Here is a 21,586-nt window from a genome sequence, read left to right on the forward strand (position 1 = left end):
TACAGGCATTTTTAAGGCACGATTTACCTCTTCCACTTTAGCACCTCCCTTACTGTGAAAGAAATCACATCCACCGTGGATAAAGTCTTGACAACTAGTGCTGATGCAGAGTTCTCCACAGATGTGGAGTATGTCCTTGTGGATAGAAGACTCCCACCCCAGTACCATCTCCTGCAGGGTGACATGGGCAGATTTGTACCTGCCTAGTCCCAGAGGACATTACCAGCCATTGATGAGCCATTACCAGCCATCAGCAGCCACTCGGCAACATGCTACCCACCAGCCTCCTACCCTGCACCTTGCGGGGACCAGAATTCTGGGATTCTCAAAGGTTGTCAACTGCTCAACTTGCACTTTAACTGTATAAAAGTTTAGGTAGTCTTTATGGTGCAGCTGACTTTTCATAAATTGCTTTCTTGTGCTGATTTATTCATGAGTTCAAGCTGCAATAATTTACCATGGTCTGATTAAATCTACACCGAATAGCCAGACTTTGGACGGAATACGTGCACGTGTTAGTGGGACGTAAAGGCTGTTTACAGGAGATCAAAATTTATTAGCTTTCTGGGGTGGAACCGCCATTCTGCTGCCCAAATACCCTTCCTGTCTCATCTGGATATTCTCATGTTTAATTTATTGGTTGTCCAGAACGAACAGCTAGGCAGGAAGAGGATGCAGCAGCAATGAGTGGCTGTGGCTTTCTGCTGTCCACAGGCATGATCCTTTGCACTTTCTGGGATCTACTGATAGCTGGTCCTCACAGAGTTAGGAGTAGGCTTTTGGGGCAGGAAATCAAAGGATACAACACTAATCACTTCTATATGTGATTGCCCACACAGGTCAGAGTGCATTAACCTACCCTTGGGTGACCTTGGACTTCAGAGTAGGTTAAGATAATTTAACTGTATGGCCAAGGGCTTATTCATGCCCATTGGGTTCAGCTCCCAAAAGTGGTCCAGCCAACCTCAGTTCATAGTGTGGGCACAGTCAGGTGTCGGAACACCTCTGAAATACTGAGGTATGTGCAAGTTCCTACTGTTAAGCACTGAGCTCTGTATTTTGCTGGTGTAGGACTAAATTTCTATGGTTACGTTATCTGCCTCTCACCAGTTTCATGGACTGAAGCATCACATTTTCAGTTATGGAAACTTCCAGTTTCTATGAAGCTATAGATCACAGGGTTTGCAAAGATGTAGAAAAGAGGAAAAAAAAGTTCATAAAAAAAGGTATTGAGAAGATAGAGGTCAAACGCAGAAAGGCAACTGAGAAGCAGAGTCCAAGGTATGATGAATCTCATCAGAAAAGAGAAGCCACAGACAGACAGACAGGAAGGCAGTCCCCTAATTTCCTTGCAGGGCCATTTCATCTTCTTCTTTCACCACAGGCAGGGAGCTGAGAGGTCTGGACTGGACATGACCAGAGAGAGTTAGGAGAGTTTCAGTAGAGCCTAGGGTACAGAATCAGGAAAGGTGAGTAAGAGCCGCGGAGACCACTGCCAGAAATACTCTTGGCCATCCAAGTAGGGAAAGCCATTTATGGGTCATGGCAAACTCTTTTTCTTCTTACTGGCATCCCCCAACCCAGGAACTGGACGTTAAAATGAGTCAGACTCTATGGGAATTTTAAACATGAACTTCAGAGAAATGACCCTGGCTTACACCAATGGAGAAACTGTCCCTTTCATCTAAATGACTGTGCCTGCTGCTGCAAATGCTGCAGGTTTAGTGCCCCTGGATGGGAGTGGTTTACCCAGTCATGGCAGTATCTTAACAGTTGTGCCCAAGGAGCCACACTGATTTACACTGCGGGACAGCCTAGCCCTTTGCATTCATGCACACAGAAAGAAACCCCAAAAGAAGAGGTGGGTCTCATGTGTAGGGACATGGGAAGTACCTCCAGGGATCTCTGTCAGCTCATTGAGTGGTGGCACAGTCTCCAGCTTGTCTGCATATGTCTTGGCTGCTTGTCGTTGAGCATATCGTGCCTCAATCTCTTTCCTTGTTCGAGGAATCCGGCACTTGAAGATACAGCACAGCGTAATAACTGGGAAGGGAGAGAGGGAAGCAAGAGCGTTCAGTTTAGTCAGCAGATCTCCAGTACAGTCCAGTACAGGCTCACCCATTTACAGTGGGAAGACTGCAGGAAGAAGAACTAATTTCAGTAGAGATTCTTCCAGCAGCAACCTGTAGCCATTTACATCAGTGGAAGTGCCTGCCTGAGGGGTATGGTGCCACAGTCTACAGCAACTGAGTTACCTGAGAATAAAGAATTACCATGCTTCAGCTGAGTGGTAAAGGACTGAGCATGTCCTTCCCACCAAAACCAATGTAAACCACTGCCTTAAACCATATATGCCAAATTCCAAGCATCAGAGCATCAACAACTTAAATTTGTTACCTCTTTGGAATTGATAGCAGCAATTAAGATGTACTGTCACCTTTCAACAGTGTGTTATTGCTAGAAGTTCCTGACAACACATCTTAGCCATTCATTTTTGGGGTAGGTAGATACTGGGATTGTCATCCTCCAGCTGGAGAAAGCAATGAGCAGTTTGGCATGGAAACACTGTAAAGCCTTCAAAATAGACCCAGAACAAGAGCTCAATGTATGTCTTAACTGAATTTCATCCAAATCCATTTAGGGCAGGCCAAGAACTAAACCCAGATTGTCCTAAATCCCTCCATCAAGTGCTTACTGTTCCATCATGCTTCTTTCCATGAGCTAGGCTTCTTTACATGACTTAAAAGATGTGGGTGATGCTTTTACTCCTAGTAAGATATATTTTCCCTTTGTGCTGAAACCTGTACATTACTTTAGAATTTCCATCTGCAAATCTAATCATGATTCAGACAATTCATTCTAATGAAATTACTATTGGTTGGTTTCCTGGAATACGAATTCACAGACTTCATCAGATCATTGGTTCAGCCATGTACCACCTCTGACAACAGCAAAGCAACTTCAGGGAAAAGGTCAACGACACTTCGAAACTGGTAATCATAAAATTAGTTGGCCCACAGGTCATAAACACATGTCAAGAAGCATGAGATCCATGGTCTTTATGAACTTTTGAGTTGCTTTTTTGTGCACATCCTTAAAATAGTTTGAGGGATTCTCCTGTTTTAAATAAAAGCTCTACTCCCCAACCTACCAAAGTTCTTAATCTCATTTATGCTTTGTGGAAATGGGTTCTGCAGGCAGGCAGAGCCTTGTGCTTGTAGAGATGCTGTGTGATCCATTTTACATGCTCTGACTCCTATTTTAACTGGAGTTCCCCCATGCCACATCAACGCCACGAGAAAAGAGCAAGCATCCAACTTCCTGGACACTTCAGAAGTTGGGTGATCTCCTCTGGCTTTGTATCACCATGAGCCATGTATCAGGCTTTTGTAACTAATCCAAGGAAGCGAGGGAAATAATCTGTACGTTTGGTTCCAAATGTGAGCATTTCTCATCCAACAGCAGCAAAAATTTTTTTTGCAGACAGCATTCACAACATCAGCACATAGACTGTTTGCTGGTGTAAATTTTACTCTGGAAAAGTTTGTCCTGTACCTGTCCAGCCTCTCCTGAGTAAAGAGGGATCATGTTAACCAGGAACAAGCTCTGCATGACCTCTCCATATCACAGATGGGAAAAGGAAACTAGTAAAACACCTTGCTTGGTGTTTTGCAGTTGGTGTAAAGTTACCAAGCATAGTGAAGCAGCTCCTTTTTCCCTTTGCTGAATTTTTCTGCCAAAAATATCCCTCCCCTTAAACAGTTTGCTGCCGAGGTGCCATAGCAGCATCACACTTAGGGCCATCTAAATGTCACAACCGGACAAGACAACTGAAGTGGAAATAAATTGCCTAAAACAACATAAAATTGTAATAACCTGTAATTGGGGAAGCAATCAGGATGCTTTTATCCTTGCTCTTCCATGAGGGTCAGCAACAAGCTGAGGGTAATTGCACTTTTACTTGTTTTACAAATGGAAAGCAAGGTGCCCATATGGTGTTATTGGCAGCTTGCAGCTGGGTAATACCACATCTGGAAAGCACACAGCTGGCTCTGCCCTGCTGTTTGGGGCAGCAGGATCTCACTGGGCACCTGCCGGAGCCCACTACAGCTGCACTGCAAGAGGCAGGAGGCACAGACCTTTTCAGGCTGGGAGACAAAAAAATACCCAGTACCTGAATAAGGACTCAAGGCAAGGTCAGACTAGAAATAAATATGCATTTTTAACAGTGACAGCAAGTGGGGAAACAATTCACTGCAGGGAATGGGGTACGTGCTTTTTCTCTAACCACTTTCAAATAAAGATCTATTGTTTTCCTAAAAGCACTCTGGAATTCAGCTAAGCCAGGAAATCCTCTACTCACATTTGAGAAAAATTTGCCAGGAAAATTAGCACCATATTTCCTGGAAACTGATAAACAATAAGACTGTCAGCTTTCAAGTAAAGCACAAAAAGATTGGTCAATGCCCTTGAAAGTCAAGGGCAAAATGCTTGCCAATATCACAGGAGTTGGCTTAGCCCTACAGGAAGGAGCCAGAGTTGTATCTCTCACAGTTCCACTTCTTTTCAATTACTAAGGATAAAAACAGTAGTTGCTACACGGCTGTCATGAGCTGGGCTTTCTGTTTAACTTTCTAATGGAGATGAAGTATTACATTGAGGTACTGGGGACTTACGTCGATTTGGGATGTGAAATGATTCATAACCAGCCACTGAAGCAAGAGGCTTAGTGAAAGTGGTACAGTACTATTCCTCCATCCATCCCCCTTGCAAGCTGTGCTTGGTGTGAGGCTCCAGCCATACAGGGAGCTCAGTATTGAACTAAATGCCGTTATCTTTATAAAAGAACAGTCCAGTGAATAAGATTTCGGTACAGGAACTTTAGGATGCTGAAGATACCAGGAATGATCATTTCATTGCTAGGGGGAAGTCAGTGCCTGATGGATATCTTTGCTTTTCCCTCCAGGTCAGACACAGGAGACAGAATGGGTGGAATTCCTCTGCTCTGGTCAGTGTGCCCCAAAACTAGAGATTACAGCGTGGGACAGGCACTCCAGGCTCCCTTTATCACTGATGGAGAGAGAGAAGCATCTCTACAGGGTGATTAATCTCATTTTAAGACAGAGATTTAAGATATGCCAAATAAATAATTCTCTGCAGCTGCCTTTCTCTCCACAAACTATAAAAAGAGCTTGGAGTCACCAGTCTGACAGGAGGACAGAAGAGCTGTGACTCCCTGGAGTGAGGGCCAAGGCTGGACAGTCTGCCCTGGGGCTTCCCAAGTGGTGTCAGAGATCTACATTTAGACATGCAAATTGTTCCCTCAGAAGAGGTGAATCTTGACTTTGGATGTTAAGAGTGAAATGTTTGTTGCATATTAGAAGTTCGGAGCTATCTCAGCACCATTTCTGTTATGCCTGATAGAAACTTTAAGTTTTTTCCTGCTTCAGACAGGTGAGATTATACTTGCCTCATTGCTAATATATCCATCGAGCGAACCAGAAGCCATGTAACCTGCAATGTTCCCTAGGCCTTTGTTGACGCCAAGGTTAACGCTGTTTTCCACTGGAGGAGCAGTGATTTTTTGCATCCTGAAGACAGCCTGGGAAACAGCACATGCCTGTAAGAGCCCCCTCACCACCACTGCCTGGTGTTTGGCTGCCTGGCTTCAGGGCCAAGATGAGAAGTAATGCAGCTGGTGGCCTTCAAGGGAGGGGTCAGAAGCCTCGGTGGAGGCTCCCCTTTTCCTCACCTGGGATGACTCCACAGCCGATGCTCTCGTGCCTGGCTCCCGCTGGAGGGCCACTGCACAGGGTGGTGGTGGAGCGATGCCCGTGCCCGGCCACGTGTCCCACTGACCCAGGGACATGACTTTCGGGCTTTACCTCAGACCTGCTGCATCCCTACCCCTTTGTCTGACACCAGGTACGCTTGGCTGTTGTGTGAGGGTGGCTAGGAATGAGGGTTGCTGTTTAACAAAATCTATTCCTACAAGATAGTAGATCAAGAATTTTGCTCTCTTCCACGAAAGTTAAATATCAAAGCAATGCTCTTACAGTATGTGGCATGGCATCAGTTGAGCATGTTAACTGATGGGCCCGTGTTCTCAGGGTAGAGCTACAACATAAAAACCCCAACACTTAAAACCTCCATGAGGTTTATACGTACCGTGAACATAGCTTAAACTAAAAGTTTTTGTTTGGGATGTGAATATGTGCAGGGATATTAATTACAACTCAGTTGAAGAGTGATAACTTGATCACTTTTGATTCTGGGTCCAGAGGAAGAAGTATTGGGGGGACCATTTAGCTTGAATGTAACTCGAGAATTTGTTGTTATGCTTTTCTTCTGGCAGGCAGGTGACCTGACTGCAAGCCTTGAATGGCTGTTTTATATTAAACACTCACCAATTCTCCTATTCCCCAGGTGAATGCTTTAATCACACTGCTATTAAACAATATTTCATCTCGTTCTTTCATGCTGTGGCTCTCCTTTTCCTTTCCAGGATTTCAGTTTTCATTTTAATTTTTGAGAAGGCTTCTAAAAAGCAGCCAGAGTTAACTATTCCATTAATGCCTGCCTGATGCTACGGTGAGCTTGAAGGAATCTCCATAATATGTATCAGTGCCACAGTAACACCACAGAAGGTCCATAGAGATAGCAAGGTTTGAAAGGTGACATTATTCATAGCTTCTCTGCTATCGAACTACATGAGGCAGAAGAAGATACAGCCTTGCAACAAAATGTAATGGATTAATTTACAATTCTCTCCATTTTCTCGGCTTTTCTGTACCAATAATGTATGGTCTTGGGATACTGTGATAATAAGCATCTTCCGTGAACTGCACAGTTGAAGTACAGGGTTTTTTCTTTTTCAATAACATGCTGTGGATTGCTTTGCTGGTTGGCTTCTAAAAATCATTCTCTCACCTGTTTTGTTTTTATTTTTCCTTTTCAGTTACCTGACATACACAGTTGAAATTGGGCACCTGTTCTGAAGGAACATTTCTGGTTTAATTTAAAAAGCAGGGTCCGATCCTGCACATGGTATTCACTTTCCATGCTGAAGATTCAAGCTGGCAACATATCAAATTATGGTTCATTGTTTCTGCCAGGCTGATCATGTGAAATGTGATTTTTCAAGAAGGAAACAAATACTTTGTAGTCCTTTATGAAATGGTTGTTTAAAGGAGTCAACTTTTTGCTAGCTATGATGACAGAAGAGGTATTGTAAGTGATATCTTTTTGTTCTTCAGCATATACTAAAAAACCCTGACTGGGGAAATAATGGAGAACTCCAAGGCATATTCCTTTTTGGATTTTTAACATGTTTTCATTATTTTTACAGGAGGCAATGTCTTCCTAATATTCATACTCAATACTATTCAGGTTGAAGGAGCTGAGAAATGACCCCCAAAAACCTCTCATCTAGACTGCAGTAACAGAGCAAATAATAAACACATAATTTCCACCATAAACAATTCTGGCTGTGTGTTCACTCCCACTGGCTTAAACTAAAATATTTTTTTTACTAATTGAAGCAAGCTAAGAGCGTATGCAAAAAACCACAAGAGGAGCTGTATTGGCTTAAGCCAAGTATCCATGTGGCCACGATGCCCTGTTCAGTCTTTTTTTTTTTTTTTTTTTTCACTTAAGCCAATTTAGCTCATCAATGCTGACACAGTTGCTTCTAGTTTAGCTGGGCAGTATATTTTAAAAACAAAAAGAAGGAAAGAAACTACTTGGTTCTCCCAGGAGCTAGGAAAGATATAAATGACTTATCTTCTCCAGAGACTGCTTGGTGTAATATTTCAGTAGAGCTGCGACTGAGACATGAACAGTTTTATAAATTGGATGGAAATTGGCTGAAATACACAGTAGGTTTGTTCCCTTTGAAGCTGAAAAAATACAGTCTGCCAACGAAACATTTAATTAACATTTAGCCAAGTAGCCTGTGCTGCTCTGAGTTAATTAGGCAGCCATTCCATTGTTAATAATGCAAGCAATTAATGCAGATGTATTCAATGGCAAGTTAACTGCAGCACTTGTGTTTAAATGCTCTTTGAGAAGCCTGGAGAGCACTTACTACATGGCTACAGCGATGCTTTAAGGAAAGAGCTGGCGTATTTTGGTTGTTCAGCTACTCGGCGGTGTTAATAACTGGCTAATTCTGATCATGTAACGACCAGTGAGGGCTACTAAGCTCTTAAGAAAATTAGTTCGTGCTCCAGTGGCTGCCTGTAGGACTGGTCTACCCTGAGCGGTCGTCGGCTGCTGGTGGTGCCTGGAGCACCTCATCTAAAGGTGCCGGGGCTGCTGCTGGAGCTATTGCTGAGATGAGGTGCTAGTGCCTCAGAAGGGGTCCCTGAGCTGGGTGCAGGAGGAGACCTTCCCTCGGAAGGGTCTGCAGCCGTTGCAGGGCATGCAGCTGCAGCCGGGCTGGGGCTCAGGCTCGGCAGTGGAGCTCGGGGTCTGCTTCCTTCTGGAAAACGGAGGCAGAGGTGGTAAAAACGTCAGGTTTAAAGGCTAGGGTGGAGATCAGTTAGGTGCTCTCTTAAGCTCCTTCTCAATCCTGCATTTTATCCTGCCCGGTGTTCTTTCAATAGAAATCTAGTACTTGGATTAATGCACGAATTTCCTAGAAAGCAAAAATAGGAGCCAAAGAATAATGAGGTCTAGACTGTAGTCTCAATAGTTGTGTCAATAGACTTCAAGAAAAACATGTTTTTAAACATGTCCACCTTTGTAAAGTGCCCTGAGGACATGCTGAAAGGGGTCAGGGCTGCGCCTGTTTGCTCAGCTATCAAGCTTAACTACACCTCTCCGTGGGGTGTTTGTCCTGGTGTCTGGAGATGGGGGTCTGTCCCCAGCACGGGGTCACGCCGTCTGACCTCTGCACATCACAGGTTATTACGTGTAATTAGTGCCCGAGTGAAATAACTCGGGTTGGGTTGGATCCCACCTCACCCTGGGGAGAGCTGTTAGGGGGCAGAGTGTGGCAGTGTTTAACCACCCTCCCTGCCACCTGTATTTCTCGAGTTCTCATTAGAATTAAGTTGGGTTTAATGGCCAGGCTCTGCTCTCACTTCTATCTGCTAGACTAAAAAGATATTTAATTCTTCTTTTTCCCCTTTTTCTTTCCAAAGTCCTTCAACGCTGCAATCAAGTGGCTTTTTGATCTTCTTTCCAACAAGCTAAACAAAGCGCAGTCAGTGAGACTCTTGCTTGAAGACTTTTCTCCAGGCATCAGAGGTGAGAATTTTTGGCCTTTTTTTTTTTTTTCTTTTTTCTTTTTCTTTTTTTTTTTTTTCCCCTGCAAGCCTTGTATTTTCAGCGGGTTTGGTGCGTTTGTTGGTTTTTTTTTTTTCACACATACACACAAGCATCTCACCAGGACAGCATACAGAGGTCAAAACCCTTTCTTAGCTCTTACTAATCCACACAAATACATTCCAATAATTCCTTACTGCAGCATCACCCCAAACTGCACTGTTGCTTAACTGATTGCTTTGCTCTGATAACAGTTACTAAATTTTACTGAACATAATTTAGTCCCTGGATGTTTGTTTATTCTGTAGATGAGGTCTATATCCTTTCTCCCAACCACAGATCTTTGCTTCTGATGTCATTCACTGCATTTTATTCGAACAGATTCAGACAACTGTCTGCATGGTTCCTTCCACCTTTTTTTTTTTTTCTTTTCTTTCTTCTTTTTCTCCACCCCCCCGCCCCCTTTTCTCCTGTCTGCCGCCAAGGAGGACAGCTTTAACAGCAGCCACTTCGTATTTATTCTCAACTCACCAGTGAAAAATACGGGTTAGGGTTGGACCTCTCATCAGAACAAATGTTTGCTTAGGAAATTTTGATCTGAGCAAAGTTAGATTTCTGGGCTACGAAACGAGCAGAACAAAAAGCAGCAGGTAGTTGCTGGGAGCTCCCTGGAGCATCCCTGTAGACCCAGGCAGGGTATTCAGAGATCATGGGTCATCTCAACCTTAGGTAGACATCTAAAGCAAACAGATTAATTATTCCCACTTAGTTTGTCGTCTGGTCAGTAGATGCCTGCCCTGAAGGCATCTCTAGATAGATGAGATGAATTGTAGTGATAAAATCCATATTAGATGTTTTGGCTGGCAATCTGAGCTATTAATTAACACAAGCCCTAATTAAAAAAGAAAAAAAAAGCTAATGATTGCTTCTGCTTTTTGTCTCTTTCTTGGGGTCTTTTATACCTGGTGCAATAGCTCCTAAGGCTAAGGCGGAGCTCCGTAACCTTCTTCCATCCCCACCATCCCTTCTTAAAGGCTGGGAGCAGGAGCAGGATTTACCATCCAAGAAGGTGAGAGGTTTGGGACTGAACCTTCTCCATTGCCTCCATGAAACGAGAGCATCTGTCCCGAGGAAGAGCCAGCAGGGCAGCTGTGTGAGGCAAGAGCTAAGGATGATTGCTCCATAACAAGGAGAAATGCCTCTTGACAGGCATTTATTAAAAGAATAAGCAATATGTTGGACCTATCTCTTCTGAACTAGCAACAAAACCCAGGATCCCAACACCCACAGCTAATCTTGTGATTTGGGAAAATCAAAACGAGATTAGGATCTAATCTTTGCAGCTCAGGCTTGTCTACCCCCAGACCTTATGTAGTCCTATGGATACACACAGATTTAAATTCATAATTAATTGCAAGCAACATATGGGTGCTACCTACATTTATTTACACCAGCAGGGAATCAGGGGTATAAGCTGTTATTTACTCTGCCCTAGGAATCTGCAAAATCCCCGTTGTTGTTTGGTGTTAGTTGGGTTTTGTGAGTTGATAGCTTGTGCCTGTTTGCGCTGAGTAGAGAAAAATGCACCGGGGCATGGGGCAGGGTCATGCATGAAATTGCACAGGAAAGGCAAATGGGAATTACAATGATGATGCTCTGTTGAAATAACAATAGTAATAATAAATCAGAACATGACGAGTTATTAACCAAGTTGGTTTGCCCAGGAAAGCTGCAAATCTGACTTCCATTTTCAGGCCCGTAAAGCCATACACAGGCGATATTTGCTTGTCCCACACAGATCTCAAGCACACCTGTACCTCTCACACTGTGCCATACAGCAAAGCAGCCTCTCCCCAGGGTCCCCATCTCTGATGCCAGCGTCTACCTGTGCACCCCAGCACCCCACTGCCTTGAGCATGCCCGATCATTGAGCAGGGAGGAGGATGGAGAGGTAGGTCAGGCTTCCAGCTGGTGGGAGCACCTACACAGAGGAGCTGTTTTGGAACCCCACTGTGGTCCAGCACCCCATTTCTTCCCCTTGCAGTCTCCAGACACAACCCCCTGTGTGACCTGACAGCTGTGGCAGTTAAGGGAAGCCAGCCTCAGGCAATGGCATCTCCAACCCTTTTTAGCTGATAGGGATCACAACAACTAATTCTGTGGTAGCCTGGGGGGTGTTGTGTGAGCTTGCACAACAGTGGAAGTTTAAGATAACATCGCAGCACAAAACAAGAACACCATGGGTTATTTGTTATCAAAATAATCAACAAGAAAGAATATTTACATGTCATTAATTGAAGTACTTAAAAAAGTGGTCTTTCCTTTTTATAAGACACTTAACTCCCTTAAGCACCCTATTTCGTGCTCAACTTGAGCTACAGGGGCTGGTGCCAGTGAGCTTGTGGGTTGGGTTATTTGGTAGCCCTACAAGCGCAGAGCCCCTCTAAAACAGAAGGAAAAGTCTCTAAAACTCCAAAACAGAAGGAAATGTGTGATAAGAGGTTTCTACCTGAGAACCTGGGCTGAGGGCTAAAGAGGGGCTCAACCTATTGTCCCAATGCAGAAGCCATCCCTTGTCCAAGGGATGATGCTCCCTGTGCCAGAGGACAGTACTCCCCTTCCTTACAATCATGTGTTACTCCGTGCATGCTGATGAGCGTTTCTCATGCTGGGCGGCTGGTGATGCACTGATTGAAGATAGACGGCTAAAGCCTCTGTCAGAAAGCACTGTGAGAAGCATCCCTGAGCCAACCTACGTTATCCATGCCGCACTGGAAATTCTGCACATTAATGGAAACATCTGAGTAGTTTTGCCATCTAAAAAGTAATGGTTATTTAATGGTGTCAATCTTTTGCCTGGCGTTTATACTTCAACACCCGCAGCAAGTTGGTAAATAAACCCTCTAACACCTCAAAATAAAATATGCTCAGTTAATTGCATTCAAGATGATTAACATCTTTGTTGGTGCTCGTTAAATAATACTTGATTCCTAGGCAGATGTTTGTTCAGTGCAAGCCTCCCTCCCTTGTACTTTCACACTATTTTACACTCCTCTGGAACCTTTGACAGGTTCTAGGGAAAGACTCCCAGTTTAGGTAGGCAGATAAGCAAAAGCTTTGCATTTGTGACTCTCGAGCATCCCTCCTGACACAGACCTGCATCTTCAAGCTTTCATGCCTGTGGTTATACATTCCAAGAAAAATCACTGGTGCTCGTGCCTGGGGCTACACGTTACTATTTGACTGGCACAAGTGAGAATGGAAAAGCATCTCTGGTAGGTCTTGCAGAAGGACCAAAGATAAGGAAAAAGAGATCAGAACTAAGCCTCCTACTTTTGCAATCAGTTTCTGCTTTAGCCCACTGCTTTGTCACTCTTTTTCCAGGTAAGCCCTACTTCCCAGCAGTACTAAACCTAGTGGGGACTACATGTAAGGGTGTACAGGGAGCAAACTGGTTTCTGCAGACCCAGAGCTGTTCTGGTGCCATTAAAACACCAGCACCTAATGAATTAAAGGTCCACTGCTCATGGACAAGAGGGGGTCTGAAGTCCACCACCAGCTTAAGTGCCTCAGGAGTTCTTTGGCATGATAACAAGGTGCCACCCAAAGCCAACTGACTTGGTCTTCAGTTTGAGTTGAGCACAAGGCGTGAGCTCATGCCTGAACAGGGCAGTGGGATGCAGTAATGGCTCTGCTGCAACCCCACCTCAGGTGGGAGCCTCCTGCTACAGTTTCATCCTACCTTCTCCCTCACTTGCTCCATTCAGCAGAGTGCAGATTCAAACCAGGATGATAAGGAAAGGTGTCTCTCCCTGCCTGTGGTACCTGAAATGAGTCTGGTTGACATTGCATCGAGCTGGCATGATACAGAAGAAGGAGGATACTGGGCAGGAGCTAAGAAGCATTGCTGCTTCACAGCACTGTCCTTACTCCCACCACCCTCATCATGCTTTCTCCAATCTATTCATGCCTTTCATTCCAGAGGCATGTTAAAGCATTTCACCCTGCATCCGGACCGGGTTGTTGGATTGTCTCTGCAGAAATCAGTGGAGCTCAAAGAGGTGCTGCCTGGATCCTCCCTGGGGGGCTGCTGTCCACAGACCTGGAGGTGTATGTAAACAAGGGAACCAGCAGACCTTGAAAGCAAAGCAGCATCCAGAGGAAAATAAACAGCCCACAGGGTTGCTTAAAAATGTTGATGGTGGTTGTTAGCCAAGTAAAAGGGTGAGTCGATGGAGAGCACTGGGCAAGCCTTGGGCCAGCCGCTGGCTTTCCCGGGGATGGATCAGGACCATCCCCTCCCCAGTCACAGCACTGCAGTTTGCAAAGGGTAATACCTTCGGTGCGAAGTCCTCAGTCTTTGTGGATGAAACGGGCTGTGCAAGATTCTGAGGTTGTGACTCAGTCCCATCCTATCAGAGCAATAGCTTTGGACCTCAGTTCCCTATTTACAGCTTTCACAGGATCAAGAAAGCAGATAGCAGCCCTCCTGATTGAATCAAATCCTCCTGACTGCTAGTCTCGTCTTAGATGTCTGTTGTTTCATCAAAGTCTCTCCAGGAAAGGGGGATACATGCAGATCTTGGGGGCAGAGGAGCTGAATTGATGCTGCATGTGGTACCTCAGAAACACTTTTTCTTCCTTTTCTTCACAGATTTTTCTTCGTAGAGGTTGTTTGCTTTAAAAATGAGCTCGCATGTGCTTTCTCCAGTTGTAAAAAAGATTTGACATTCATGATACTCTAGTGGATGAATAAGAATTTTGTAATGATACACACATCTGAGAGTTACGCCTGCAGCGTCACCTGAATGATGCTCTGCATGTGCTACTAAGTTATGTTTTCTATTGTGGGCTGGTTTCCTCCCAAAGTTTTGCTTCTCTCATGACATATCCTATCCCAGAGCATAAACAATGGAAAAAGATAGAGATGGATGGGTCTGACAGAGAGATGCTTTCATACGGCATCTGAGAAAGCTGGCAGTCAGCTGCTGCAGGAAAGAGAAAAGCCTCCTGCTGACAGGTGTGCAAACACTTATCTCTTCTGGGCTCTGCTTTGTGGAGCTGGGCATTACCCCTTTGGTTTGTAACCTGCCCAAACACTTTTTGATGAGTTAGAAGATCTCCCCAGATACTTTTTGCCCATTTTAGTGGTGTGTGTTGACATATAAGATGCCTTTATGCAGGGATTTTAATTTTTTTCCCCATTAAGGAAGGAAGGAAGGGTGTTGTGAATTTGGGTGTTTTTTCTGCCTTTCATTATGCGATGATGCCATCTTGTGGAAGCTGTTAAGAGCAAGAGTTGGAAACCACGCGTAGATCCTATCCATACCTGCTAGTCCTGTCATTCAGCAGGAGCAGGTTTGTGGGGTGGAGGAGTGTGCAGGATCCACCACCCAGGCTCGGTGTGTTACAGGTGGGATGCTCTGGTCCTGTGGCTGCCCTTAGCAATTACCATGCAGCTCTGGGACTATTCCTTTCTGGAGCAGCGATCTTTAAATTTCTATTTCAACTGAAAGGAATTCAGTTCAAGTGTTCCACAGTCACCCGCTGTGAAGTAGCAAGGGGCATTAACTTTCAAAGTTCCTCTCCTCATCCTCATTTACTCCTCCTCTGGCTTCACGTGACAAAGCAGACCCGCCCCTGAAGCCCCGATAAGAAGGTGGGTGGAAAGCCAATGGGATCGTGTGGGAGCCCTGGGAAGGATGCTCCTTTGGCTCCTCGTGCAGCAGGGCAGTGCTGTTAGAGGGCTGCGCTACCCTCTTGCCCTGATGGGGAAGGTGCTGCTGGAACCAGGGAGGAGAAAGCCATACTGAAGCTCTTCTCCAGCTCTTGTCCCGTTAGAAAAGTAGAACCTTGCCTAGTTCTCTAGACTGACACCGAGGCAGCCTCCAAGAGCTTGTTCACAGAAAAAAACACCTGTGTCTGCCCCTGAGAGTTAAAGCTTTTCTGGTAAAGCTGGGGAACCATCAATGCTTTGGGGATCACAAAGCAAAGGAGGAGGATGATGCTGCTGGAGCAAGACACGAGAAACTGGTGAGAACTGACTGTACAATTCAGTTATTCTGATGTCGTTAAGTTTGAACCTGCCTTGTTTTGACTTGGGTTAGCGTTGGTTAATAGTTGCTGTCTTCACCAAATACTGTTTTCGTAAAGCTGACTGAGCTGGCGGGATTGCTTTCAAACCCCCTCAGCTCACTGTAAGAAAGCTTCTTCAAACAAAAAGGCTGTAACAGCAGTGGAGCCCTGTTGTGATGCGCTGAATCTATTTATCACCCCGATCTCCTGGTAACTACTTGCTCATTCCTCCAGTAACACGTGTCTGTAGCAGGCTGACATAATAGTCTGGTTTTGTTGAACTACCTGTCTGTGTTAGCAGGCTCTTGGGTCTTAAAGCAGATGTTACTTTACTGAATTGCAAGTAACTGCTCGTCTAAACACAAATCCTTAAAATTGTTATCTTATAACTCGGGACCAGTATCTCATAATTCACGGTTTTCTGCACTTAAATAACTGGGCTGTAACATTCTTTATGTGTTGTTTTCTATAATAAATGTAATTTCTGGGCTGTCACTTGATGAGTAAACTTTTGCTGGGTGTTTGCTCCTTGCTACTGATATTTGTAGGTAACTAAAACCCTTAGTTTCTCTGCTACAAGCAGTGCACTGTATGATACGTGGGTCTGCGAGCATGGCAGCCTTTCCGTGCTTCTAACCCTAAATAATCTGGTATTGCCAGAGCCAGCTTCTAATGAACAACAAAACAATCATCAGACCTACTGAGGCAAAAATTTATTTACAATTTGATGCCCCTGAGCTAAGGAAAACAAGCTAAACAAACCCTTCCACCCGTCTACTTGCATTCTAAGGCGCTGGCTGATAACTTTGATGCCCATTTCACATGGCACGAGGAGTCTCTAGGGTTAAATACTTGGCGGTGTTTTGGTCTGTGGAGTTTCTTCTGGTTTGCAAAGGGTGTTGTGGCATGTGATGAATTAGCATAATTGTCATTGATGGAGAGATGGCATGTTGTAGGATTCCTTGTCTCTCAGACTTTAGGTGCAGGGTGTGGTGTTTGCCCAGAAAGGGCAATGAGGGGAAAAGAAAACAGAGGAAAATGCTTGTACTCGCTTTGAAAACGTGAATGTCTGGGTTTTAACTTTCCTGTTATGTTCCCCTGCTCTGTTATCAGAGGAGGACTGATACAGGCTACCTATAGTAGCCAAAGAGGTGGCTGTGTCAACAAGAAGTGCCTTGGTTCCCCCAATGTCAGCAGACACCAACCCCAGACTGCTATGCTCTGTGATTAGGTTAAGGCTACATCTGATGGGGTTTTAGCAGCAAATTAAAAAGTAACAGAGAGCACTAGAAATCCGTGGTCTGCAATACTGGGTTTTTAGAGCCAGCCCAGCAAACCCACCTTCTAAGCAAGGGCTGGTAGTGGGTTAGGGCTGGCACTGCCTGCGGCTGGTCCCCACCAGGAGCTTGCACTCATCACTCTGCTCTGGAGAGTGCCGTTACCTGTGGGAGCAGAAGTGATTCAGAAAGCTAAGGCACTCAGGACCTTCCTTCAGTCACTTTAAAATGCTTCATTGCTCAGTTTCTGAAATTAATTTTAACAAGCGATTAGGGCCACCTGCCAGAATAAGAGAATGGTAAAAAATGCTGAGAAGATTTAGATGTATCTAAGTCATATGGCTGGGTGGTCCTTTCTGGAGTGGGTAAGGGTTTGAGGAGATCAGAGTTGATGGGATTTACCTTCAGGGACTGGGGACAGGCTCTGTCCCTCTGCTTACCTGTCCCTAACAGGAAAAAGAGGAGATTCAAGGGCATTGTAGATGAATCAGTGTAACTTCATTTGCTAGAAGAAACAAATTAGTTTACACTTTGCGAAAGTCTAGAGGGTAACAAAAAGATGGGAAAGAAATGGATTTATCACGTTTGACTCATCAGACTGGTCTATTTTTCTGTATGAAGTTGTAGATGGCTCAAGGAGAGAGCAGAAGATAACTTTGATGGGATTATGAGGGTGTCCTAAGTGGTATTCTCACAGGGAAGCTCATGGTAGTGCAGAGTGAAGCTGGATGATGCTCATCCCAGAGAGTGAGCTGCAAGGGGATGAGGCTGGATGAAGACACTCAGGTGGGAAACTGGCCATATCCAGATAGACCCTCAAGCGTGCTGGGAGAGTGTCTGATCCCATCCCACTACGGTCATGAGGTCTAGCCAGTGACTTCCTACTGCCTGAGCCCCAAAATTGAGGTTTTTAAATCCTGAAAGCCCTGCCAAAATCAAGCTGAAAGTCTTGGCACCTGGAATAGGAGTTGGGGACCTTTAACGCCAGATCTGGTTGTGACTGCAGACCTTAAGGCTTCCTATCGCAGCATGTGGGGCAGCACCACAGGAGGCCATGCATAATTTCTGCAGTTGTGGGACAGGGCAGGACCAGGGCTATAACATGCATTTGGGCCTGAATGTGATATGGCAGCTGATCATGGTCCCAGCTATGGCACAAGCCTGTAGTATCTCTTCTTCTCTAGGATGGCACCAGCTAGGACCTGTTGATTGGTATATGTATGTTACAAGATGAAACTGTGGTGGCCCATCTGTGGTTCCTTCAAAGACCCCACCTGCCTCTCCCTGCCGCAAAACCCCCTCAGTGTGTAGCCCAGTGATGCCAGAGACCAAAGAGCCTCATCCTGCCACCTCCGTGGCCGTCTGGTCTGTAGTCCTCCAGGACCAAGTCCTGCTTGGGATGGTGCTGTGGTTGGTGCAAGGCAGAGAATCACAACTTACTGACTGCCAGGACAAAGATGGCAAAGATACCAATCACCTGCCAGAGGCGCAGCCCCCAGATCACCACCGTCTCCGAAGTGACAGGGTCCGGTTTCTTTTTTGGGGGTTCTGTGGTGGCCTGGGAAAGAAGGAGAAGAAACAAAAACAAGAAACGCTGTTTAAGATTTGCAAGGGTCCCTAAAACAGTCAGAAAGATGTCAATACTACAGGAGACAGCAGACGCCAATTTAGTGGCCTCTCAACAACCTGGAAATCTTTGAGGAGTAGAGACTTCCATAAAGAGCTGGTATCTAAAGCTTTTGCCATTTTGAAGTTTATCTGAATTGTTGCCCAATTTCATGATTGCCAAGCAAACTGTTTTGTTGTTGTTTCTTAACTTCCCAGCTTTTTCTAAAGAATCAGTTTCCTGGGGTCAGGAGGAAATTGCTTGTATTTTGCATTCCTATATTTAAAAGATCTTTTTAAGACTCTGCTGCAAAGTACAAGTGGCTTTTTTCTTTTTTTTTTTTTGAAAAGACTTCTCTGCAGGTTGCATTACAGTGGTGTCTGCTCTGCTGGGGCTAGATAAGAAGGGAAGGAGAAAAAGAGCTGAATGTTGGGGTGCAATGAGAGCCAGCGGCTCCCTGAAGATGGGGAGCTGGGGGGCACGATGCAGACAGCAGGGCAGAGGTCTCACAGCAAGACCCCATCCCACCACCCCACACAAGGGGAGTGGGGCAGGCACAGGATGAGCAGACAGCCCAGGTCACCAGACGCCTCCACAGTGGTAGGGCAGGTTGAAGGCTCAGTGGAGCTCATGGCCGGGCAGAAGCAAAGCAAGGGGTGAACGCTAGAGCCTTGGCTTGAAGTAGCTCCCACCGGACGGGGGTCAACCCTTGTTGCACTGTCTCACAGTTGGCCCCAGCTGCCCAAACTCCAGGAGAGTAATCTGCCTTTCTCCTTGAGAAACACAGAACTGCTGCATCAAATCTGGCAGAAGTTAGTGTGTGTGAGGCTGCAGTTGGCACTGAGCTTTGAGCTTGATTGTTTCTATTTTTTCATCATCGTGAGACCTGCCAGTGGACTGGGGGAGCTGCTTCCCTGACTTGGGTGCGGGGCTTGGTGTTGAAATATAGTGGGTCTCTTCCCCTCCTTGGTGCACATTCCCATCCTGACCCCACACCAGCCCCTTTTTCTCTGCTCAGACTTCACAGGGCTGGGGCAGGGGGCATGGGTGCACTTGGCTCCTCCTCTGCCCACCACCTGTGGTTGTGGGGTAATTGCTATAGCTGACAGCTACCCCATCTGAAGGAGCAGTGCAGGAAGGGACCAGGTAACTTGTCTGCAATGCCTTGGCCACACTATAGCTGCAAGGGCACCTGTATTTATATACATATATATATATATATAGAGGGCAAAGCATTTGTCCCTTGGGCAGAGACGGCCATGGCCAAGCCTGGCTCACCTGCCCCACAGGCAACGGCTGGCTCTGGGTCTGCTACAAGAAAACAGGTGAATCTTGTCTCCAGCTGTCCTGCTGTGGAGCTCCTCCAGGCATGTACCTGTCTGTGCACTCATGTCCAAGCCCTGAACATCTGCACACTGATGTTGCCTTAACCCTGCTTTCTGTGGGGGGAATGCTCATCTGGAGGGGAGGACTCTTAAACTTGAGTAACTTGCAGTTCTGTGATGTTGTTTCATAGCTCCTTGGCTTTAAAGGTGTGAGGAGGGGTAGGATTCAACCTCTTAGATACAGGCATCAAGTCTTGTCTGAGGCGCTACAGGGCGTCCTGCGTCTGTCTATGCAGCAGGGCACAGATCTTGCACTGCATCATGTGCCAGCTCATGTCAGACACTGTAGGACATCTGGGATGGCACTAGACTTCATAGCAATGTTACAGCAGCGGCCTCATTACCGTAGGTTTGAGACAAAAATCAGGACAACTTATATCCATACCTTGCACTGTGCACCTAATGTCGTATGAGCATCCAGTGCCTCTGTTTCCCAACTGGTAGCAGAGGGATGTTGCTGTTTCCCTACTTTTGCCTAGAGGTATTTTGAAGGGAAATGCCCTGTGGATTTGATGCAGGGACACATACTGGCGCTTGCTTATAAGGTCAGAAAGGACACGATTTAAATTCCATTATCACTGGGGGATGAGGAGTTGATGAACCCTTGAAGGGTAGCACAACATGCAGGCAGTAATTCCCACACAGCATATTCTCTAGCTGTCACAAGAGGAAAGCTGAGTTTGAGATGGCTGTTCAAGTTGTGTTTAAGTCCTGGGGATTCAGTCATGTTGCTTTAACCCTGTAAAATTAGCCCCACAAAGCACATATGTCAGATTTCATGAAATACAAGGGAAAGTGGTTCAAAACATGTCACTCTGGGCTAGAGGCTCCAGTTCTGTAGCCAGAGCTCAGATTCCCGCAGCAGTACAGACTTTCAGAGCAGAAAGTGGAATATACGGCAGGGAGATTAAACAGCACAGACAGCATCAAGGAGTCGAGATTAAAACTTGCACTAGAGCTGATATTGAATTTTTATATAGATAAATAATGGTAATGAACAAACAGTTGTTTGCAATTAAGAATTTGGGTAACCTGTGTTTGCTGAGAGCCCCTGCACCACTTGAGAACACATCAAATGTGTAGAGACAATCCAGGTGTGCTGTGAGCCCAGGAGGAAGGTCCTGGCTTCTCTTATTTTTGCCTCCACATGAGTAAACCATGAGGCTGCCTGCTGGGAAGGTGGTGCTGTTTCATCTCTTTTATGTTGTAGCTTGCAGGTTCCTTCTGTACTTTCACTTACACACTTATATTGTATATTGTGATCTGGAAAATAACTTAAGGGGGGTGGGGTGTGGCAGGGAATGATACCAAATGCCTCTGTTCCTTGAAAATATCTTTATTTTTACAGTTAAGTGGACTTTTCCTACCTGTAAGTGTATTTTTGCTTTCAATTCATATTTCTTTTGAGGAAGCCAGTTTCTACTGGTGTTCTCCATGAAACAAGTCTTGAAATTAATTGGTAATGAAACAAAAAAACCCAAAAACAACCTGAGAGCACTCTGGTATTTTTCTTAATTCACAGTCTTTTTTTTTGTCTTTTTTTTGTCTTTTTTTTTTTTTAGGCAGTCTTGCTTCTATATTTTGAGTCACTAATAACAAGTTTAAAGAAACTTGCTCTTAAATTATCTTGTAGATGTTACATTAAGCCTGTTTGTCATTCAGGAAAGCATGTCTGTAAGTTATTCAGGCTAACAAGGAGGTCTTTGAATTAAATTCTGTGGTTTGTATCTATATCAAAGGTCAGAAGAGATGCAATGATGTCCTGTTTAGTACTTATCTTCAAAGAGAGAGGGACTTCGGTTAAAGAGGGGAGCATGTCTGATGCATTAAGAACAGTACTAATTTCCATCTGCTGAAAAGGCTCTAGGAGTGATGTGCAAGGGGGAAATGAGAAAATATGTGAAAAAATGGAATAATAATGAGAGCCTTATCTTGTGAAGACAGTGATGTGAGCTTTCCTTTTGTGGTTTAAT

The 21,586-nt window shown here is 45.1% G+C and overlaps 1 protein-coding gene across 1 annotated transcript in view; it reads right to left on the minus strand.

Annotated features, from left to right (window-relative positions):
- Positions 1-1,340: 1,340 nt before the first annotated feature.
- TMIE (transmembrane inner ear) overlaps positions 1,341-21,586 on the minus strand; it is a 31,565-nt gene continuing 11,319 nt past the window's right edge. The window contains exons 2-4 of the mRNA XM_037382729.1: positions 18,063-18,180; positions 1,894-2,043; positions 1,341-1,447 (exon numbers count right to left, since the gene is read on the minus strand). Coding sequence (XP_037238626.1) covers positions 1,341-1,447; positions 1,894-2,043; positions 18,063-18,180 — 375 coding nt within the window. The remainder of the gene's footprint in view (positions 1,448-1,893; positions 2,044-18,062; positions 18,181-21,586) is intronic.

Source organism: Falco rusticolus, chromosome 4, assembly GCF_015220075.1.
Source record: "Falco rusticolus isolate bFalRus1 chromosome 4, bFalRus1.pri, whole genome shotgun sequence".
Classification (NCBI taxonomy): domain Eukaryota; kingdom Metazoa; phylum Chordata; class Aves; order Falconiformes; family Falconidae; genus Falco; species Falco rusticolus.